Source organism: Agelaius phoeniceus, chromosome 11, assembly GCF_051311805.1.
Source record: "Agelaius phoeniceus isolate bAgePho1 chromosome 11, bAgePho1.hap1, whole genome shotgun sequence".
NCBI lineage: Eukaryota > Metazoa > Chordata > Aves > Passeriformes > Icteridae > Agelaius > Agelaius phoeniceus.
This window is the reverse complement of record NC_135275.1, coordinates 15,590,628-15,610,130: the sequence shown is the minus strand read 5'-3', so window position 1 is coordinate 15,610,130 and position 19,503 is coordinate 15,590,628. Positions and strand designations below refer to the sequence as shown.

General features: G+C 43.0%; 1 protein-coding gene across 1 annotated transcript in view; it reads right to left on the bottom strand.

The window, feature by feature from the left end:
• Positions 1-19,503, bottom strand: part of PTPRG (protein tyrosine phosphatase receptor type G) — a 394,652-nt gene that overhangs the window by 299,927 nt on the left and 75,222 nt on the right. The window contains exon 2 of the mRNA XM_077184351.1: positions 6,739-6,843. Within this exon, the coding sequence (XP_077040466.1) occupies positions 6,739-6,843 (105 nt within the window). The remainder of the gene's footprint in view (positions 1-6,738; positions 6,844-19,503) is intronic.

Below are 19,503 nucleotides of genomic sequence, written 5' to 3'. Positions count from 1 at the left end.
CTGAAGTATCCTTGCTGTTCACATACTTTTTTCCTCACTGTTATCTTCCTATATGTGTTCAGTTACATATGAAATCAAGACTGGAAGTTCAATATAGCACTGTAATCATTCAAGGACCTCAAAAACAGCAGACTCAACCTTTCTGAGTATTCTCCAATCCATTTGCTGAGTCTGTATCACAGCTGCTACCCAAATAATCCATCTTTCTTTTGCCTGCTTAAAATATATGCATTTCATGTGTTCTTATGTCTGAAGAACTTCAAATATTTTGTCCTGTTGCTTATTTCAGTGCCTAGAGATCAACTAAATTGACAACTTTTTTGCTGCACTTTAGCACATTCTCAGTCCTTAGAAACAGTGCACTGGTTGTTGTAATTCCAGAGGTTTTCCACAAATGTCCCAGTGTTCACATTGAAAGAAAATGCAACAAAAAGCACAGTACATTTAAAGAAGTGAGAGGTCTCCCCTCCCCAGCTAAAGCAGCTCTTTGTGCTCCCTCATGTGAGGAGAGGTCACCACAGTTGGGACTGCAGCAGTGCAAAGTAGAAATGCTTGTGATGCTCTACTGCAACAACTGAATCTGAAGCTCTGAAGATTTCACCCAGCATCTGCTGCAGTTATTTTATACTTCTGTGCTGTGCTAGGGAAAATCATTCATGAAAGAGTGAAAGTTGAGGGGACTGGTTCCTTGCACATCTCCTATTTCAGCCTCTCAAAGCTGTTCATCTGCCAGTGGCCTATCTGCTAAGAAACAGTAAAGAAAAAAATCACAACACTCAAAAATCAGAGATTTGCTTTAATGCACTTAAGCATGAAAACTAATCAAATTCTAGTGAGAACCTTGCCAAAAAAAACACCAAAAAAAACCCCAAAAAAAAACAAAAAAGGGAATTTCACCATATCTGCATCCAACTTGCAAAAATCCAGCCAAGCATTTCAGTATAGACTAGATATACCAGGATTGACTATGATAGTACTTGGAATAAACTGTCAGCATGGCACACAAGAAAAGGTGGCAAGAGAGAGAGTAAACAGTATTAATGGTATTCAATAATGAAATCGTGTCTGTGTCTAAGTAGAAACTAAATTACTATCTGAGGTTTCCTTAGCAGATTATTTAGAAACTTGCCAATAGACAAACAAAGTAAATGACAAGACTCTCAATCAGGGCTGTGTTCCCCAGCAGTATGGCTCAGTAAAAATGATAGAGACTACTTGGGCTGCTCCTGGCTCTCCTCAGGGAACTGCTGATGGTAAATACTCAACACAAGCATCAGTGTGAGCTCCTGCTTCAAGCTGTGGTTAGGAAGATGTATCCTGTTCTCTGGGAAAGGATTGTGACACCTCATTTCTTCATTCTCAGAACAGAAACAAAAGATAGTGTTTGGTACTGGTTCCTTCACAGGGGCAGGATGGCTAAGGAAAGATAAAAGGAACTCTCCTTGACATGCTCTGGGTATGGGCACATTTAGATGCAGATTCTGCAGACACAGATGTGCCTTGTTCACATCTGTACAGTGTCATGGATGTGAAGCCTCATGAACCAGAAACAACAGAATGCAAACAATCAAAATATACAGATGGCAATTCCTGTTTATTTGGGAAAACACACAGCAGTTGCTTTAGCTGTGCACGTTCAAAATGAGGGTTCATGCTCAGACAGTAGCAGCAAACTCTCCAGCTATGGTTTCCTGTGCTCCCCTTATGAAAGGGTGTAGCATTGATTGCTGGAACAACTGTTCCACTAACAAGATGCATATGGAAACGAATGCCTTGCAGCTGGTTCCAGCAGGGTTCACTGAAGACTACTATTCATCTCTGATGAATGCAGATAAAAATATTCAAAGCTCAGTTTACTGATCAGATCAGATATTAATGGGAATGTTTTTCTTACTTCTCTCAGCTTAGCTCCTCTTTAGAAAGTCAGCTCAAAAGAGTGAGAAAGCAAGAGAGCCAGAACCTCCCCATTTTGACTATCCTGCATTTAAGGGAGATGAGTACTTTTACAGAGGAATGATAACTGAACACATGGTGTGCCAGAGTTTTGGTCAATACCAAGATTTATTATTCTGAGGGACTGAAGGAGTGAAATACTGACCACAGCAAATAGCCCATTAGTTACCTCTCAGTTCAATAAGTCTTGATGCTTTCCTTACTATGTGCTGATTATTTCCTGTCCAATTCACATTAGCAGCTTATTTAATGAGAACAATCTAAGCAAAGAGAGAAATTCACACATTTACAAAGGATATGGCCAAGTTACATTCCATCACAGTTAACACCATTTGCTGTTCTTTCAGGAAATAACCATTACCCATCATTCCTGCTTTAATGCCAGCAATTGCTTTTGAGAACACCACTCAATTCTTACATTCACCACCGGTTATATTTTAAATAATAGCATCCTAAAGGACAGCAATAAGTGCCTAAGTGTTGTAGGACAAAGCATTCACACACTGATAGTGTCCACTAGCTTGACAGCATGGCCAAAGGTCCTGTTCTTAATGGACACCTTTCCCCACTCTCAGGGTCATCTCTACTCTTGTAAAGCCTATTTTTCTTCTATTAACTTCTAATGTTCACAGCAGCTGCACAGAATCTTGGAGAGAAAGGATTCAACATTTTCGACAGAAAAAACATGCACAAATAACAGAAGCATTGTAAGTGGTGCAAATAATTTCACACAGAATAGGAGAGACTAAAGGTATAAAGAGGAAAGAGATGCCTTGAATGCACCATAAGATTACAGGGAAAAAACAACTGTATGAGTTTTTACACAGGATTCTTTTTACAAAGCCACACTTAGATTAACATCTAAAAAGAACACATCTACATCCTCAGCCAACCTCTGTTTTTTTGTTCTCTGAGAAGCCCAAATGGTTTTGATTACTCAGAAGATTATTTCTTGAATGAGTCAGCTCACAACGCTGAAGCTGATCAGCAGAACAGTCATCGGGGGAGGAGGGCACACCAGCCCTGCCAGTGCCAGCACCCAGCTCAGCTGGGGAACTGCAGAGACAAAAGCAACATCATCCACAGCATCCTGCCCCAGAACAGGGCAGACCCATCCCATCCCATTAATCACAAAAATTAACACTGGGAATAATTAGACATCACATCTTTTACCTGAAGACTCAAAAAGGAGTTTCCTGATTTGGGTAAGCCCCTTCCTAATTCTGGTTTTCCACAATCTCATGCAATGACTGTCAAATTAATTTTGCACAGCAGCTTTTCAAAAGAACAGGTATGAGTAGATACAGGTCCTCCAGGGCTACCATCACTTAGGGCACGACCATCTGCATCAGCATCTCACACTGTAATCCCCTCCTAAGGCCCTGACCCTGAAGCTCCTCATTTTTTGGGCTACTGCAAGGCAAACTAAGGTCTGCTCAGACTACCAGCAAAGTGTTCTGAGCACCCACAGATGAAACACCTGACACTGAGAGGCATCTTTAAAGGTCTGGAATATTATGCTCTGTGAAGAAGCATACACTACACAAGGGAGGGTCAGTCAGAAAGCCCTGGATCTGGTAGATGTTTTAGTGGCATATTTCTGTGGGCATTTGTTTCAAGTATTGTTTTGTTTTTTTTTTGTTTAAAAAACCGTTTCCATATTTACAAAACATGTCCACACTGATGAAAAAGCACCTGAACTGCTACTGTGTCACTATGATGGGTACTAGAAACATACTGAGTTCTGTGGCAATTATAAAGGTGTGCTAAAAATAATTTCAAACTGATCCATTCAGTGGTCAGCCTAATAGAAGAGATGAGTTGGAAAAGCAAAGAGTGCAGTGAAACACATTCAGGATCCACATTTGCTCCTTGTGACTGTGCTGTGCCTGCTCCACATTTCTGCTGCACTACAAGTAATGTGGCCAGTCCCAGTTTAGGAAGTCTTTGACAAACTCTAAGACACAATCATGTCAAAACTTACAATAATACTATAAATAACACAATAAATACTTTGCCAAAACATACATGAATACACATGCACAGAGAATTCCCCCTGGAAATGTCATTTGAGCTTTTAAAAAATCCTAAAAAGAACATCTAGGAGATGTCAGTCTCGTTCAGTTTTGCTGTTCCTATTTAAAGACAAGCTAGTCTTCTGTTTGCAGCTTTTGCTCACTTCTGAATTTGGTTTAAAGAGCTGCTAGCAGAGACTTAATGAAGTTTCTTGTAAAGGGCTGATTGTGTTTCCTGCTGTCTTTTTGACAGAACCCATTCAAAATGGGCCTTCTTCATTTAATTATCTAGTCTTTACTTTTGCAAGTTTTATTTCTGAACTAGAATAAACGTTGTACTCAGAATTGTGTCTGTAGACAGGGTTATTTTACAAGGCTTAAAATCCTTTGCTTTCCAGTGAAAGGAGAAGTGTGGTGCAGCTCAGTGCCCAAGGCACTGGAGCTCACAGGTTCCCATAGCAGCCACCTGTAGGGATGTGGGTACCTCATACAAATGTTACAGGTCTCAGGGTTGTTCAACACCTGATCAATGAATGAAGTTTCTCCTCTCTAAACTCTTGAGCCTGAGAGGATCAATATGACCAGGCAGCACAGGGCAATGCTATAGATCACTCATAAAGCTGGAAAATTCCTGATCTCCAGAGCTTACACCAGCCCCTAGACCATTCACCCTCCACAAGAGCTGAGAGCAGCAGAAGGGTTTGCTACGGGCTACAGAGGAAATAATCTAAAAGCACAGTGTAGGACAGATACATCCTGTGGAAGATGGATATTTGAGGGCTCTTTGCAACATGGCTGTGCCCTTTTCCAACCTCCAAGAAGGAAAACCACAACTGGCTGCCTGCTTTTGGACCTCTCCACACCCAACTCAGGATTTATTATAGAAATCTTAAGCCCAAAAACACAAAAGCTCTGCGAGCAGGCAGGCAGAGCCATAAAAAGAGAGAGACCTGTGCTGCTGTAAATCAGTTCTACTCAGCTGAAATCAGCATAAAGCCATAGCTCAGCCTCACACACATGGTGTGTGCTGGGGCTCAGCAGAAGCTGCCCCTGATGGCTGTCAGGGGCTCTCCTGGTCCTGTTTACTCCCTTTGGCAAAGGCCCCTAGAAGGAACTCCAGGCTCAGCAGCCCCAGCCCAGCAGAGCCTCCTTCCCTGCCCACAATTGCTGGGCCAGGCCAGCAGCTGTTGTACAAACAACTGGAGGGGAGCTGGCCTGACCATCTGAGGAGAGGGAAGGGAAGCAGCCTACCAGAAAATGGCTGTAAAAGAGCTTGGAAACCACTGGCACAGGCTAATTGCTGACTGCAGAGTGAAGTTTCCCCTCTCTGTAGGCTCATTTGATGCAAACTTCCCAGGCATGTCCAAAACCCTACCCACAGGACAAACCTTAGTACATGGAGTGCTCAGCCAAGCCCTGCTCAGGGTTCCTGAAATATTCTGGGGAATGAGGAAGCAAGGAGAAAGAAAGAAACAGAGATAACATGATCATCCTCCTCACTGTGCTCAGCTAGGAACAAACATCTGTCTGGTATCTGGGCTCTGCCACCCACCATTTATTCCCACTTTCAACCTAAACACAGAAGCTCAGCATTTTCACAACCTCTGGCCCCCTCAGTGAGCAAATATGAACAAAATGGCATCAGATAAGAGAGGCTGAACTGGCTGAAAATCAAAAGTGGTCATTTGTCCTACATTACTGAAATGTTTAGATTTATTTTACTTGCCTGACCCCATTTGCAAATGAGATAGATTGTATTTTGACATCTAATAGAGATAACTTGTGTATATTGATGCAAGAAACCTCTACACTTACCTATAATCATTCATTCCCAATGAAATAAATGGTCTGGATAAAAGAGGGGTGTTGGCAGTCAAAAAGTAACAGTTGCATATTTATATCAGCATTCAGACCTCTTAGAAAGTAATATTTTTCCTTCAGCTAAAACTGGCCCTGCACAACAACCCTCTTGGACAAACAACAAATGTCTGAAATGTATCTCAGATCTTCCAGAAAAGCACACACAATTTCAATATAATGCTTGAAATCTTCCTAAAAACTTTTTAGATATGGGATATCTTCCACAGAGTCAACATAGCTATTAACACCATTTCTAGAACACAGCAACCAGCAAATCATTCAACCAGCACATCATTCTGAAGTGTATTTTTATTTGTGGTATTTCAAAATTCTGCAGGTACATGAGCTCTTCCATAGGACTTCATGAAAGCAGTGGGACAAACAATAAAATATCCTTCCAGTATCCTATCTTTTCAGCACCACACATCCTGGCTTGATGCACTGACAAGTCTCATTGTTATCATTATACACTACCACAAAAACACATGCACAGAAACAAATAACTGTAAAAATTGTGCTGGTTTTTGGTTTGGTTTTTTTTTACTCTGGATATACATATATATATATGGATGCTTACAGTCTTCCTAGAAGGCACAAAATGGTGAGCTTGGAAATGTACTGATTAGACCAGAAGAGCAAAGAGAAGTTTGGGAGCACGCCTGACCAATGGTATGTCAAGAAATAAAAACAAGATTGAAAGGATGAGGAGAATAATAAGGCAAATCCTGCAGGTAAATGGCAGAAATGCAAGAAAGGCAGGCATGTGTACGGGGGGAATTTGCAAGGAAGGCAGAAGAAGACAAATACACTGTAAAACTAATTTCAACTGAGCACAGTAGTAATAAAAAGCAGGTGAACAATTGGATTCTGGAGCCATGTCATGTTTTGGGGCTCTGGAGCAGCCACTCACCCGAGTATGCCCAGTAAGGGTCCCCTGAAGCCTTTCTCCTGCGGATCTGCACAGAGCTCCCATGTCTGCTCTCATGCAGAGAGCCCACGTAACCTTCAGTCAGAGCTGCAAGGAAAGAAGCAGGAATTGTTAACAAACAGGTATTGGCTCCCTGGAGTGTGCAGAGTGAAGCTTCAATCTTTGCTGAGCAGAGACTACAAACCAGGGACTGCTTAAAAGAATTTAACAGGCTGAAACCTCCCCCATGCAAAGGAGAAGCCAGGACTCACTGGCTCACCATTATTCTGGTCTGGATGCCTGTGCAACTCCAGTAATTTCCATAAGGAAATTCTGATGTACACAAACAAACAATATGAGCCTTGACCTATGACCAAACTTTCTCTGTTTAGAGCCAGAGGATAAGTTTACTTTGCCATGACTGCCAAACTATGTCTGTCAAAACACCCACTGTGCCATACCAATGACTTACAGCAGGAAAGGGAGAGAACAGGAATGGAGAAATCTTTGTAAAACTCCACAAGCCACAAGGTGTTAAATTCAAGTGAACCAGAAAAAAAAAAAACCACATCCTACCCCTACCCACCTACATTCCATCCCAGGACTTTTTCTTTTATACCTCCAGTAATTTTTATTTTTTCTTTTGTAAAGGAATGAATTGCTTCCATGATGATGTGTGGTATTTGGGCTTTTTATGTGCACATTTGGCTTATTGTTTCTATGCATCTGATTGAACCAAAGTGGAGGTGTGTAAATTCACGAATGTCAGCAGAAAGTCTGTAGTAAATTCAACTACATTTTTCAGAGCACCATAATAAACGCACACAAACAAAAAACCACCTTAGCTCCACAGACATGGAATGAGGAACAAGTAGGCACCAAATGGCTTTATGGAAATTTAAGCCCAACTTCTCCCAAACCGCTTATTTGATCAGTAAGAAACGAGCTGAATAATTCAAATTAAAGCTTCAGAAAACCCCATGAAGCACTGCTGCCCCTGTGCAGTCACCAAGTGCTGCATTCCCTTCAACTCCCAAGCCAATTACAGCTGGGCTGGAGAGAAGCCTGGAACAGGACTTTATTGAACATCATGCACCAGTAACTCAGAATTTGCCTTTCTTTCCCTTTGGAAAAGCTTCTGGGAGGCTCCTGCAGCACAGCAAGGTTATCCATGAGTGCTCCCCAGCTCTGGGTACAACCTCCCCTCTGCAATGAGGATTTCTGCACGTTTTGGAACCCTGAAGTGGTAGGAAAAGTCGTGCAATTTCAGGAAAGGCAGTTCAGGTTTACCCCTGCCAAATCATCTCTTGTGCAAGCAAAGGTACTAATTGTGCCATTTGAATGAGTTTCCCAGATTCCTTGGCAACTTTCTAAATGTTAAATTCACCCTAGGCTGTGAACAAGAAACACTGGAACACCATCATGCTACCAGGATTTGTAGGCAACACGACCTCACATACTTTGTTTTCCTCCCTAAAAATAGTAAATTAAACATCTTAGTTCAGTCTTTTTTTTTTCTTTTTATTTACTTTTAAATGTCTACGTGGTTGGGAGTTAACAGGCACTCATTTCAGCAGGAAAGAACGGGTGTGGGATGTGGAGACCCAAACATTCTTGGCAAAAAACCACAAAACTGAACAAAGATAAGAGACCATGAAAAGCCCAGGGAAGAGAACAATGAAATAGCCTAGGCAGATGGCTGGAAAGGTTATTGAAAAAAAATTGGCCAGCTTAAAAATCGCATGTGTTGACAAATACACCTAAAGCCTCTCCTTGTTACAAAATGAAAGACAGCATCTTTCTCCTGAGCATCCTCTACAGAGAGGGGAAGCAACTGTGGGATTTTTCTTGCTGAAAAGGTCTGAACCTTTCAGGCAGGAGGAAGATTGGACACTGCCTCCTCCAAAGAACAAGGTGCTCCTGCAGGTGTGCCTTTACATCCAGAGAAAGGCACTGAGTCTAAATAATCTCTATTTGTTGAAGGTACAGGGGGTCTGAGTGAGTGCAAAACATCTCGGGTTGTAAACACCTCTGTACTTGTAGCTGGAGCCATCAAAAAGCCTCACAGTAACCATGGTGTGGCCATGAATCATGCCACTGATTTTCAGTGTCTTCTGTGCAGAAAATTAAATTATGCAAGTCCAAGCCTAACTTTAATGTGAAATTGAACATTTGCTTCTGTCAGTACCTTATTCATGCAATTATAAACCTGATAACCTGATATTCTTATGAAAATATGCAGTTTTAGTTTTCTGCAGAGATAATAGGTTTGTGCACCTATCTGTATTTATAAAAGATGAAGAGACATGCTGTACACAAATTTATTTCCACCACAAAAGATGTTACAAAGCAGGAGGGAGCTCAAGTACTTTGCAAGAGGACTAGGGGAAGAGACTTGATAGTTGCTAAATAGCTTCTGTAGGACTGAAAAAGAAACAAACTGAGAAAGAAACAACCTGTTCTAAATAAAATCCTGCACCACTGCTAGATAGCCCAACATTATTTTCAATAATAATCCCCTTATAAACATGCAGTAATTCAGTAGTCATCAGCAATTTAGAGAAGATATACACTTCTGGGGTAGCTGCAGAAACTCTGGGAAAAGGAGCACAGAAACTCTGGGAAAAGGATGATGGACAGCTCAGGATCTCTGGCCATGCTGTGAACTGCAAAGGCAATGGTCTGGCTTTTACAAAAATCATGCACAACATCCCCTTCCTCCCTCAGCCAGTTCACAGCACAACCAGGCATTTCTTCATGAGGCCACAGAAACACGAGCAAACACAGGTATTGTTGTGCTAGTGAACAAACAGATATCTGGCCATATCTCACAGTGGTACAGTCATCAGAAAACCAGACTCAATCTCATGGTGCTTCTGTTCTTCAGTGTTAATTGGGGTCAGTGGCTCTCTCATCCTCAAGGGCTCCAAGGTACAGAACAGAGCATACAGTGGCTTTTCAGATGAAAGTCGGGAAGAGCTAAAGCATTCAAATAAAGTTCTTTCAAAAAAGGAAGTGCTTCACACAACAAAACAATCTTATGTTTCAGGTAGAATCACTACTTTGTCCAGATTTGGGGGGGAGGTGGGGATGTACCTTCTGACCAAAACAACCTGACACCAATGAAAGTTTAAGTTTTTGAGAAAATATTTCGGTTATGTAAGCACCAATCACTACAGCACTCCAAAAGTCTTTTTTCAGCTGGGAGACAGTTAACAGCTCCAGAACAGGGAGCAGCCAAGTGGTTTCCTGCTCCACTCCTGCAGGGCTGGATGCTGGAGAAAAGCCAGCAATTAGACAGGCTGCTCTGACAGGGAGCAAACAGGAGAGGCTCCTCTCTTCTGGGAGCCCTGCAAAAGTTGGGGAAGTGGAAATCAGGACAATAGGAGGGGCAGGCACATGCTCCAGGAAGGCTCAACACGGAGCAGCCAAATTAGAGGGGTGGAATAGAGGGACACAGAGCAGGAGGCAGAGATGAAGAGAAGGCACAGCAGAAACCCTTGCCTTGCAAGTTTCCTTTGATCCATCAAGCCAGTGCTGATTGCAGAGGGGAAATGAACACCATAATACATGGTCTGAGGCTTGCAGATCCACGATGAAAAGAGAAAGGGAGAGATTGCACACTCAGATACACAAGCGTGAAATTAAACCCTGAGCAGCTCCCCTGGCTGCTGGTGCATGCAGGGTGGAACACCCACAGCCTGTGGAGCTGTGCTGAGCCCTGCCAGGAGGAGAGGAACCTTCAAAGCCAACATGGAGAAATCCCTTACACACCATTTCGTATCATTTTAAGCAGCACTGAATGCTACATGATTTTCGATGATGTGCTAAATGAATCAGCCTGGGCCACAGATCTGCAGACAGCAACAGCAATGCTGGCTACCCTCAGCATCCCGAGCAGCCCTCCATTCACTCTGACTCAACAGATTAACTTTCCAATAAAAATTATTTGATAAGTGCCCTCAAAGGTACCATAAGGTAATTCCTGCCTGAGTACCTTACTGGTATTCATAGCTCACATGAAAACACAAAATTTTATCCCCAATCTACCTTAAATGTAAAGCTATTACACTATTCAGAGAGATTATACCCTTGGCATTAGTGTTTAAAAGGTATCAAGCCATCAGCTATGAAAGAAAAATCCTTTAAGATCAATACATTATGTCTGAATGGTGAAATCATTAGTTATAATGGTAGATTAACTAGATTGTGTGCCACACTCACGTTCTTTTAAGCTCTCTTTGAAGACAAGGGTTGCACACAAATCTGGTTTTGGATTAAAATGGGACGAATTCAAAGGTACACACATTGTCCATGCCATAATCATTCTGACTAGCCACTGTGGACTATAGTAGCAGCTGAATCACAGTTATTCCTAGTCCCTAATGTGCATGAACTTCTTAACTGAGTAGTTCAACACGGAGCTACAAGCCAGCCTTTGGAGACAGAGCCTTGTCTATTGGAGCCTGGAGTAGTGTCACACTATGACAACACTTCAAGCAGGGAAGTTAAAGAAAAGATCTTGTTAGTGTGCAACAAAAAAAGCACTAAATTATAAGGTATTCTAGCAATTAGTGCTGTATCAAATCAATGCCTGAAGAAAAGCAACTTTTCAAAACTAAGAAAACCATTCTTTTCTTGAAGACTGCACAGCACTGCATTTTAAAAAGGCACAAAAGCACAGAGACATTACTTGAAGGGCTTTTATACCATCTCTTAAATGGAGATAAAGAGATGAGTGATCCAAGACACCCATCTGCAAGCCTCACCAGCAAAAAGCAGCACCAGTGAAGGTGCCTTCACTGTATTTTAATTGGACTGTGCTAAAGAGAAGCAGGTAAGCTGGAGACATGGCAATGCTATGCACTGTAACACACACTCTGCTGAAATGAGTTCAGGCTTCCGGGCAATTTCTTAAAATAAATGTTGCCAAATGAGCCAGAAGGAAAGAAGAAAAGAGAGGGAAGGAAACTGATAGATAATAAATTTATAATATTGGGCAATTAAAATATTTTGCACAATTAGTATAAATAATACTTAAATTCATCTCCCTAGGCTCTTTCGTGGTAAAATTCCTAAAGACAACTAGGCTATTTGCCTTAAATATTTTACCACCCTTTGACAGCAAATAAATCTAGAAATATTTCAGGCACAGCCAATCCATTTTGATAGTGCATTACTTTTAAACAGACTTTTCAGACATGGATCTCCATATTTTGCAGATTATTTTATATCTTGCCAAAGAGAGATGGAAGTTACAACAACATATAGTGGTCAGACAGCATCAACAAATTATATTCTGAATGCAACTTCATCCCTTGATAATGCTGCAGAGACTTCTTCCCATTATCAGATAAAAGTCAGAATCTGTTCTCCTGTGAACACACAGCCAATTTTCAGAGCTTTCCATTAATGAAATATGGGAGTTAAAAATGATGAGTTCCTCGCAACTTAAGTGAAATTACAGATACCCAGATGCTACATCTGCCGAGAGACATCTGTCCCTTTCCCAGATGAGAGTCACCCAGACAGCCCCTTAATTCCTGTGCAATGGAATCCACAGGTCCACTGGTAAAACTGACACAGAGACTTCTCACACCATTCATTCATTCATTCATTCTCTGCAGTTCACGTGTCTGATAGATGATGTGGTAACAGCACAAATCCTAAGAACATAAATGCAGAGCACAGCAGGCCTCTACAGGAACTAACCAGCAGAATGCAATTTGAAGACGAAAAACAGTCCAAGGAACACGCTGTCAAACTATGGGGATTAAATAAACTGGCAGAATTAAAAGCCCTTATCCCAAACATGAATACAGCAGTCACTAGGTGTGCCCCTTGCTAACCTGTTGTGTCCAATGCCATGAGTTAAATGCAGTGCAGTTTTGTAATACTCCAATGTATCAACACAATGCAAAAAGTCCCAGAGCAGCAGAGCTGGACAAGGAATGGAAAAGAGATTTGCAGCACAGACTTTTCCTTGTATTACAAGGGATGGAGTTTCAGGGCCACAAGGAAGCCTCTGATGCCCTGGGCATGCACTGCACTGTGGTGCCCAGGGCCATCAGCCCCTCTCCCCCAGAGCAGGTGCCCTCCCAAGGAGAAGCAAACCCACAGCTCCTGCTCTCAGCCTGCCTGGCTTCATAACCCAGATGAGCAAAGCTCATTAGCAAGACAGTGAGGCAACTTCAAGTTGCATTAATGATGCTCCATTAAGGGGACACAGAAAATGAAGCTTGGGAGGCCAGGAAGAGACAGATGCTGCTGGATGATTAGAAAGGGCTTGATTTTGCATTTTCATGGCTTACACTTAGCTGGCATCAGCTGTGCAAGATGTGACAGAGCTGGTAAATTTGGACCACTGATGTCAACCAGCATCACCTGCAGCTCTTGTGCTCAGAATAAGCAGTCAGCCAGATAACAAACAGTGCCATCAACTTCCACCTCGAGATAAAGCCACACAAAATAAACCAACTGCAACATTGCCCCTGCCAAGAGGATGGTGCCCTGCAGCAAAGCTTCTGCCAGAGAACTTGCAGAATACCCTGAGACTAAGGGTTCTCAGTCTGTGGAACATGAGCTCCCATCTATCTACCCATGTGTGAGCTACATGTAATGAAAAAAGAACCAAACAAACCAGTCTGGTATTTTTCCCCCTGAAGAAATAGCAGAAGAAATGCAGAAAAAATAGCCCAGACAACTGCAGGGCTCCTCCAGGAAGGAGGGTCTGCTGTTCATGTCCCACTGCCACAGCTGAAGAAATGAAGTCTGAGCATCCCAGGCACACTCATCCCCCAACTCTGGGAACTGCAGACACCTCAAAAGCAGCTGTTTGTAAAACCCTTATTCCAAACTGTTCTCTGACACTTCCCAGAGAATACAGAAATACACTCCTTTTACCTTTAAGACAAAGTTTTCAAACAGACTGGTATTCTAGGCATCTAAGCTGAGAGACCTTAAAGGAGACTAAAGCACATTATATTCTAAAAACTGGAGTCCTTTTAGACACCTCCGATTTTTGGTAGTCAGACAGAAAAATAATTGGGAGCACCTGAAAACTCTGTAACCTTGAAAACTCTTGGTCTGTGCATCCTTCACAGTCCCTCAGACTCCTGTTAACCATCATTATCTGCATTTCTTAAAAGGAGGAATCCTCATCCTTGTTCATCTTCTCTCCCCACTGCACTTCACAAGGGTCCTGTCACCTCTGAATTTTATTTGTAGTAATGAGTGATGCAAACACAGAAATAAAACTTCAGAGCAGAGGTTCATATGCAAGGCTGACCTGCACAGGGCACCTGATGCTCTCTCAGCCAGTACTGAGAGAATCACAGCAGGTACTTGGGAGAAAACAGATCAACTCAATTCTCCAGTACCTCGGGTAGCTTGGGCAGAGCGAGCTGAGGCAGTGAAAACCCAAATATTGGGGTAAAGTCACTGCTCACACAGCCAGCTCCAGCACCTCTGCACTGTTTCCACAAAGACAAGCTCAAAGCCAAGCTTGGAACAAGCTGGAATCCAGTGGCAGCTCAGTTTATTTGTGCAGAAGGGACTTGAATCCATGAGCCCAGGCACTCTGAGAAGGGGCTGCTTTGGTCTCTTCATTCATGGCATGGTTTATCTGGGAAATGTGTAAACCACACACGGACAATGGAGTTTGTACTGGATTAACTGCATTAACAATTGCAGAAGGGAGCTTTATTTCACTTCTTGCCTTATTGCAAGTGCCCAAACTTTAAGGGTTTTGCAACAGAAAATGCTGTGGCTGGAACCACCCATCTCACTCTTATTCTCACATAATCAGGTGCTGCAGCACGCACAGTGCTAAAAGAGCACCCTCTGAATAGCAAATAAACATGACCTTAATGGAGTATTTTGTACTTCCAGTGCCTTGCTTAATGCAGAATCATACCATTATCATTTCACTAAATCCAGCAGTACTCACAAAAACACACAAACTTATGCAAAATCAGCAGTTCCACCTCTCTGCTCCAGAAATAATTTGCTTGCATTGACTGCCAGCATTTGTGGCAGTACAGCCTTATTACATTTTCAAAATGGATTCCCCCAAGTACATGAAATATCTTGGTAAAAAAAATCTTAGACTCATCCAAAGAACCATAGTAAGGACCGTGGGACACAGACCTGCTTTGTGCCTGACTTCTGTCCACCCACTGCCATCCTTCCAGACATATTCCTGCCTCCTTGTTGGCAACCCATAATTTCATTTCTCATCCCATTAAAAGCCCCTTTGGAGTCCATCAGTAGAGACAAACATCTACCTACAAACCAGGGTTTTTGCTAAACTTAGGCAGAGTCCCCAGAGGACAACTGCTGTTGTGCAAGAGCTTCCCCTCTGCACTCCCTGCTCTGGGGGCTCACAGTCCTCACTCCAAGGCATCCCCCAAATTCACCCCAAATTCACCCAAAATTCACCATCCTCCTCCATTCTGAAGGAGCAGCACACCCAGCATTCATCCAGCAGAAAATGCAGGGCCCAGGGCTGATTTCAGTCCCACTGAGGCTTCATTTTTATGAAGGCACCAGAGCTGCTTCACTGCATGACATGAGATCAAACATGCCCCACTATCAAGTTTTCACAGAAAGGGGCTCATCATCTAATAAAAATCCCTCCTTCTTTATACAAAATGATTTTTTTAACCTGTGTCCTTTGGCCCATTTAACAATTTATCGACTGTGGGAAATAAAGTGAGGCTACATCAATCTCTTCCTGGTTATTTGGCTCTCAAATTAATGCTGAAGGTGGAAAGCTCAGTAAAGAACTATTTAAGAAAAGAAAGGAGAAATGCTCTAGTCCCACTGTGAGATGTCTTCCTCTCAGTTTGCAGTCAGGTCTGGCCACCTACAGCTGCACAATCTCCTGGAGGAAAGATGGAAGAGCATAAATGTGCATGCTCCCCTGGACTGAGCAGAAATAACTTGAGATTTGTACCATTCTGTGCTGAAACAGATCAGTAGTGCCCAGGTAGCCAGATTTAGTGCCTCCAGCATGTGAGAGTAATTCCAGCCAGATCCACTAAAATTATTTTGGGATCAAACTTAAAAGCTGAATAGAACCAAGCAGGCAAACATTCATTTTTATTTGTGTGAAAATGTTTTTAATTTGGCTTATGATCCACAAAATAAGGTTTTTCATCTTTTTTTTTTATGCTGACAGCTTGCATTACATACAGATTTTGTAGCAAAGGGTTTCATCCACACTTATTTCCCAAAATATAAATCTGAAGTGGAAACTGACATAAATAGAGGGGGGTTTTTTGTGCTGACTGAACAAGTTGTTAGTCTGGGATATATGCCCCAAAAACATGACCCACCACTCTGAAAACTCTCTCCTTTCCTTCCAAATAAGTTGCACTGTTCAAAGGGAGAAGACACCAAATACTAAAGAGCTGATCTGTGAACTGAATCAAACTTCCATCTTGGCTTTTCAGTTTCCCATTAGTGTTTTCACCCAGGCAAGACTTTTTTCTGGAAATTTCCCAGCAGGAAGATCTGGTGCTGTTTAGAATCCCAAATTAATACTTGGTTCATTGGTCATTTGTCTCCAGAGAATTCAATAAAGATCCTGACATAGAACCTCACACTACCAGGAGCAAGAACATTGAGGCCTTTGGCAGCAAGAACAGGAACAAAAAAACCCAAACCAAATAAAAACAAACAAAGAAACACAGACACACAGAAAACCCTCCACAAAACCAAAAGCAAACAAACAAACAAAAGCAGTAACAGGGCTCAGATGGAGTAAATAGACCAAAATTACCAGCAGTGGGGTCACTTGGTAATGATGATACAGTGGTGGGATGCAGCACAGCCTGAAAGGGCTCAGGGTCACTGTTCCTTCCTATCCAACCAACTCAAACCATCTGGAGGACAAAGCCAACCCCACAGTCCATAAATGTAAATGATGCTAAACCAAAAGGAGGAGAAGCCAGCAAGAATGGCTCAAAAATATTCAGCTGCCTGGCAAGCTCAGTGAAATGGGCTGATGTAAGTGAGACATTCCACTGAAGATAAATGGAAGGCTATGCAGTGGGGGAGAAATAATAATCAGTGCAGGAATGAAGTGAGAGAGTGCTGTTTAGAAAGCAGTAATGCAGAAAGACTTGAGTATTAGGGTGGATAATGAATTAGATGAAAGTTCATGCTGCAATACCACTGCAGAAAAAGACAATTGCTATCCTGGGCCACATGCACAGAGATACTGGAAGCAGTAAGTCAGTTTTAGACAGTTTTTGGCAAGCCTGTCACTGCAGTGCCACATGCTGTTTGAGGCCTATTACTCAAAAAAAAGTAAAATTCATTTTTAGCAAAAAAAATCTAAGACCTGGGGCGGGGGAGGGAGGGACAACAGGGGATGACACATGGCACATGAAATGGCTCAAAGCACCTTTAATACCAACCTGGCGCCCTCCTGTTCTGTGCTGGCTGGGGCAGCCTCAGCCCAGGCTGCTCAGCCCTGCCTGGCCATGTCCTGGTGTGCTCCTTGTCACCCTCTCCAGTCTCCAGTGCCTCACTCCACCCTCCACCTCCTTGTTTCATGCATCAATTTTCATAACAAGCCTCATAAAGAGCTAGATTTTAGAGCACTCAGAAATGGTGATCTTCAGGCAAGAAATGCTCTCACAGCGCAAGAGTGAAAGAGGAGGAGGTGAAGAGCTCAGTAAGGAACAAAGGGATGCTCTCACCTTCTGCCAGGCCCAGGGGAGCTCAGCTGAACACCACGGTTTAAGTAAGCAAGGGGCAGGCTGGAGAGGAGGAGCTCAGTGCACACAAGAGCTGGAAACAACACAGGCTTTGCTTGAGTGTCACTGCAGATGAGCTGTGGCTGAGAGCAGCACACAGGGATCAGCAGAGAGGGGCACACAGCATTCCCCAGCAGCCTCAGAGACCAGCAGGACACACCTCTGCCGTGGCATGGGTGTGTTGTGGTGTGTTTTTATACTTTGTAATAGTTTTGGTTTTGTATCCCTGCGTTTTTCCCAAATGGTTCACCCCAGACTGTACCCCCTCCCTTTACCGGTGTAATCCCTTTCCTTTGCTGAGATCATCCCCAAATCCCCACCCTGGCTCTCTGTCAGTCACTCAGCATCCCATCCCCTCCATCTAGAACTTTCCATCCAGGACAGAGAGTGATCTGCCAGAGGCCAGGGGTCAGCCCCCCAAGTGTTTCTCCATATGCTGACCTAAATGTCCATTTCCCAGTATCCACAACTTAATTTTTCTAATTCGTTAGTAGAGTTATCTACTTTAGGTTTCCACCTCCCTTTAAACGTAACCTTGGCACCTCTCCTGGGGCTCTCAGCAGGAGGCCCCTGAGGTGTAGGGGCTCCCTGAGCTCCCAATAAAACCTTGGATTAACCCCTGCTAAGGGTCAGCCCTTTTATCCTCTACTGATGTCTCTGGTGTCTCTGGTGCTGCAAAGGCGACCATCGCCAGCCAGGGGCTGTGCACAAATCACAAACGGGATGGGGCTGCTGGGGAACTGCCTTGGGCTGTTCTATCTTCCAGCATCACTCTCATTACATGGTTATGACAATGGGAAGATGCCATCAGTTCACATCTTGGGCAGCAGACAAAGAATTTAATGTTACAACTCACTTTGTAAGTTTTTTGACCAATCACACAAGGCAAAAGCGCATTGACAGTAGTTCTATCTAACCACTATAAGCACATGTACCTTTGGTTAAAACAATGCTTATTTCAAATACAATACCTACTTGTAAGCCTTAAAACACAATGCACAGAGCTCCATTATTAAGCTTCACACTTCCTAATATCTTGCTAGATAAACTTTTCTGTAGCTTAGAGAGTTATTCTAGACAAGTGTTAATACACAGACCATTGTTCCATTTGTCCTTGCTTTTCTACTTTTTAAATAATTTTTCTGCTGACCTATCTCAAGGCTGCTGCTTAGCTCTAAACACAGTTCTACTGCCTCTGAAGCCTGCCTTTTGCAACTTTCCCAAACCCCTCTAATTTTGTAGATTCCCACAGGGACCAGCCTGGCTGCCTTCAGTGCCCTTGGGGCACGAGAGTGTCCCCGCAGTGTCTGCAGAGTTGGGGCTGGCTGGGGTTCCTGAGGGGCTTCCAGAGAGACAGACACAGGGGGGACACTCTGAAACCAGCCAGGAGCTGCCCCCTCCATGGACCAGCTCTGCCCTCCCAGAGCATCCCTTCCCAGGGAGGCTCAGGCACAGAACTCTGCAGCACTCCCATCCCCAGTGCTACTAATCCTACAGTCATTACAAGCACTTCCATTACTGGAAAACACAACAAAAGCACTGTGCCTTGAAAGGCCAGAGAAATCTGGTGTACAGCCTGCAGCCTGACAAATATAATTGTTTTTGTAAGGATCATGAGAATCCACGTGAAGACTTCAGCCCACCTGCAGGAAACAAGGTTGTTGACTGCTGCAGGTTCTCACTTCCCAGGCAGATTGCCTGGCTATTTAATTACAATACAGCTTTGTACTTAGTCCCCACTTGACTCAGAAAGCCCCAGAATGGTCCTCAATACCCACAGAAAGTTTAATTACTCTAGAAAATAACCCCCCCCCCCAGGCGAGTCAATTCCAAAGAGTGCACATGTGTTCCACAGTTGTTATTTCTGTATTTTATGCTTCTTTTATGCTTTCACTGTGAACTGTAAGAATATTCCATCTCCCAGATAGCCAGTGTTGATGCTGAAAAACAGATTCACCCTTTTATATGCAATACTTCGAAAGATTTCTTCATGGCGATATTC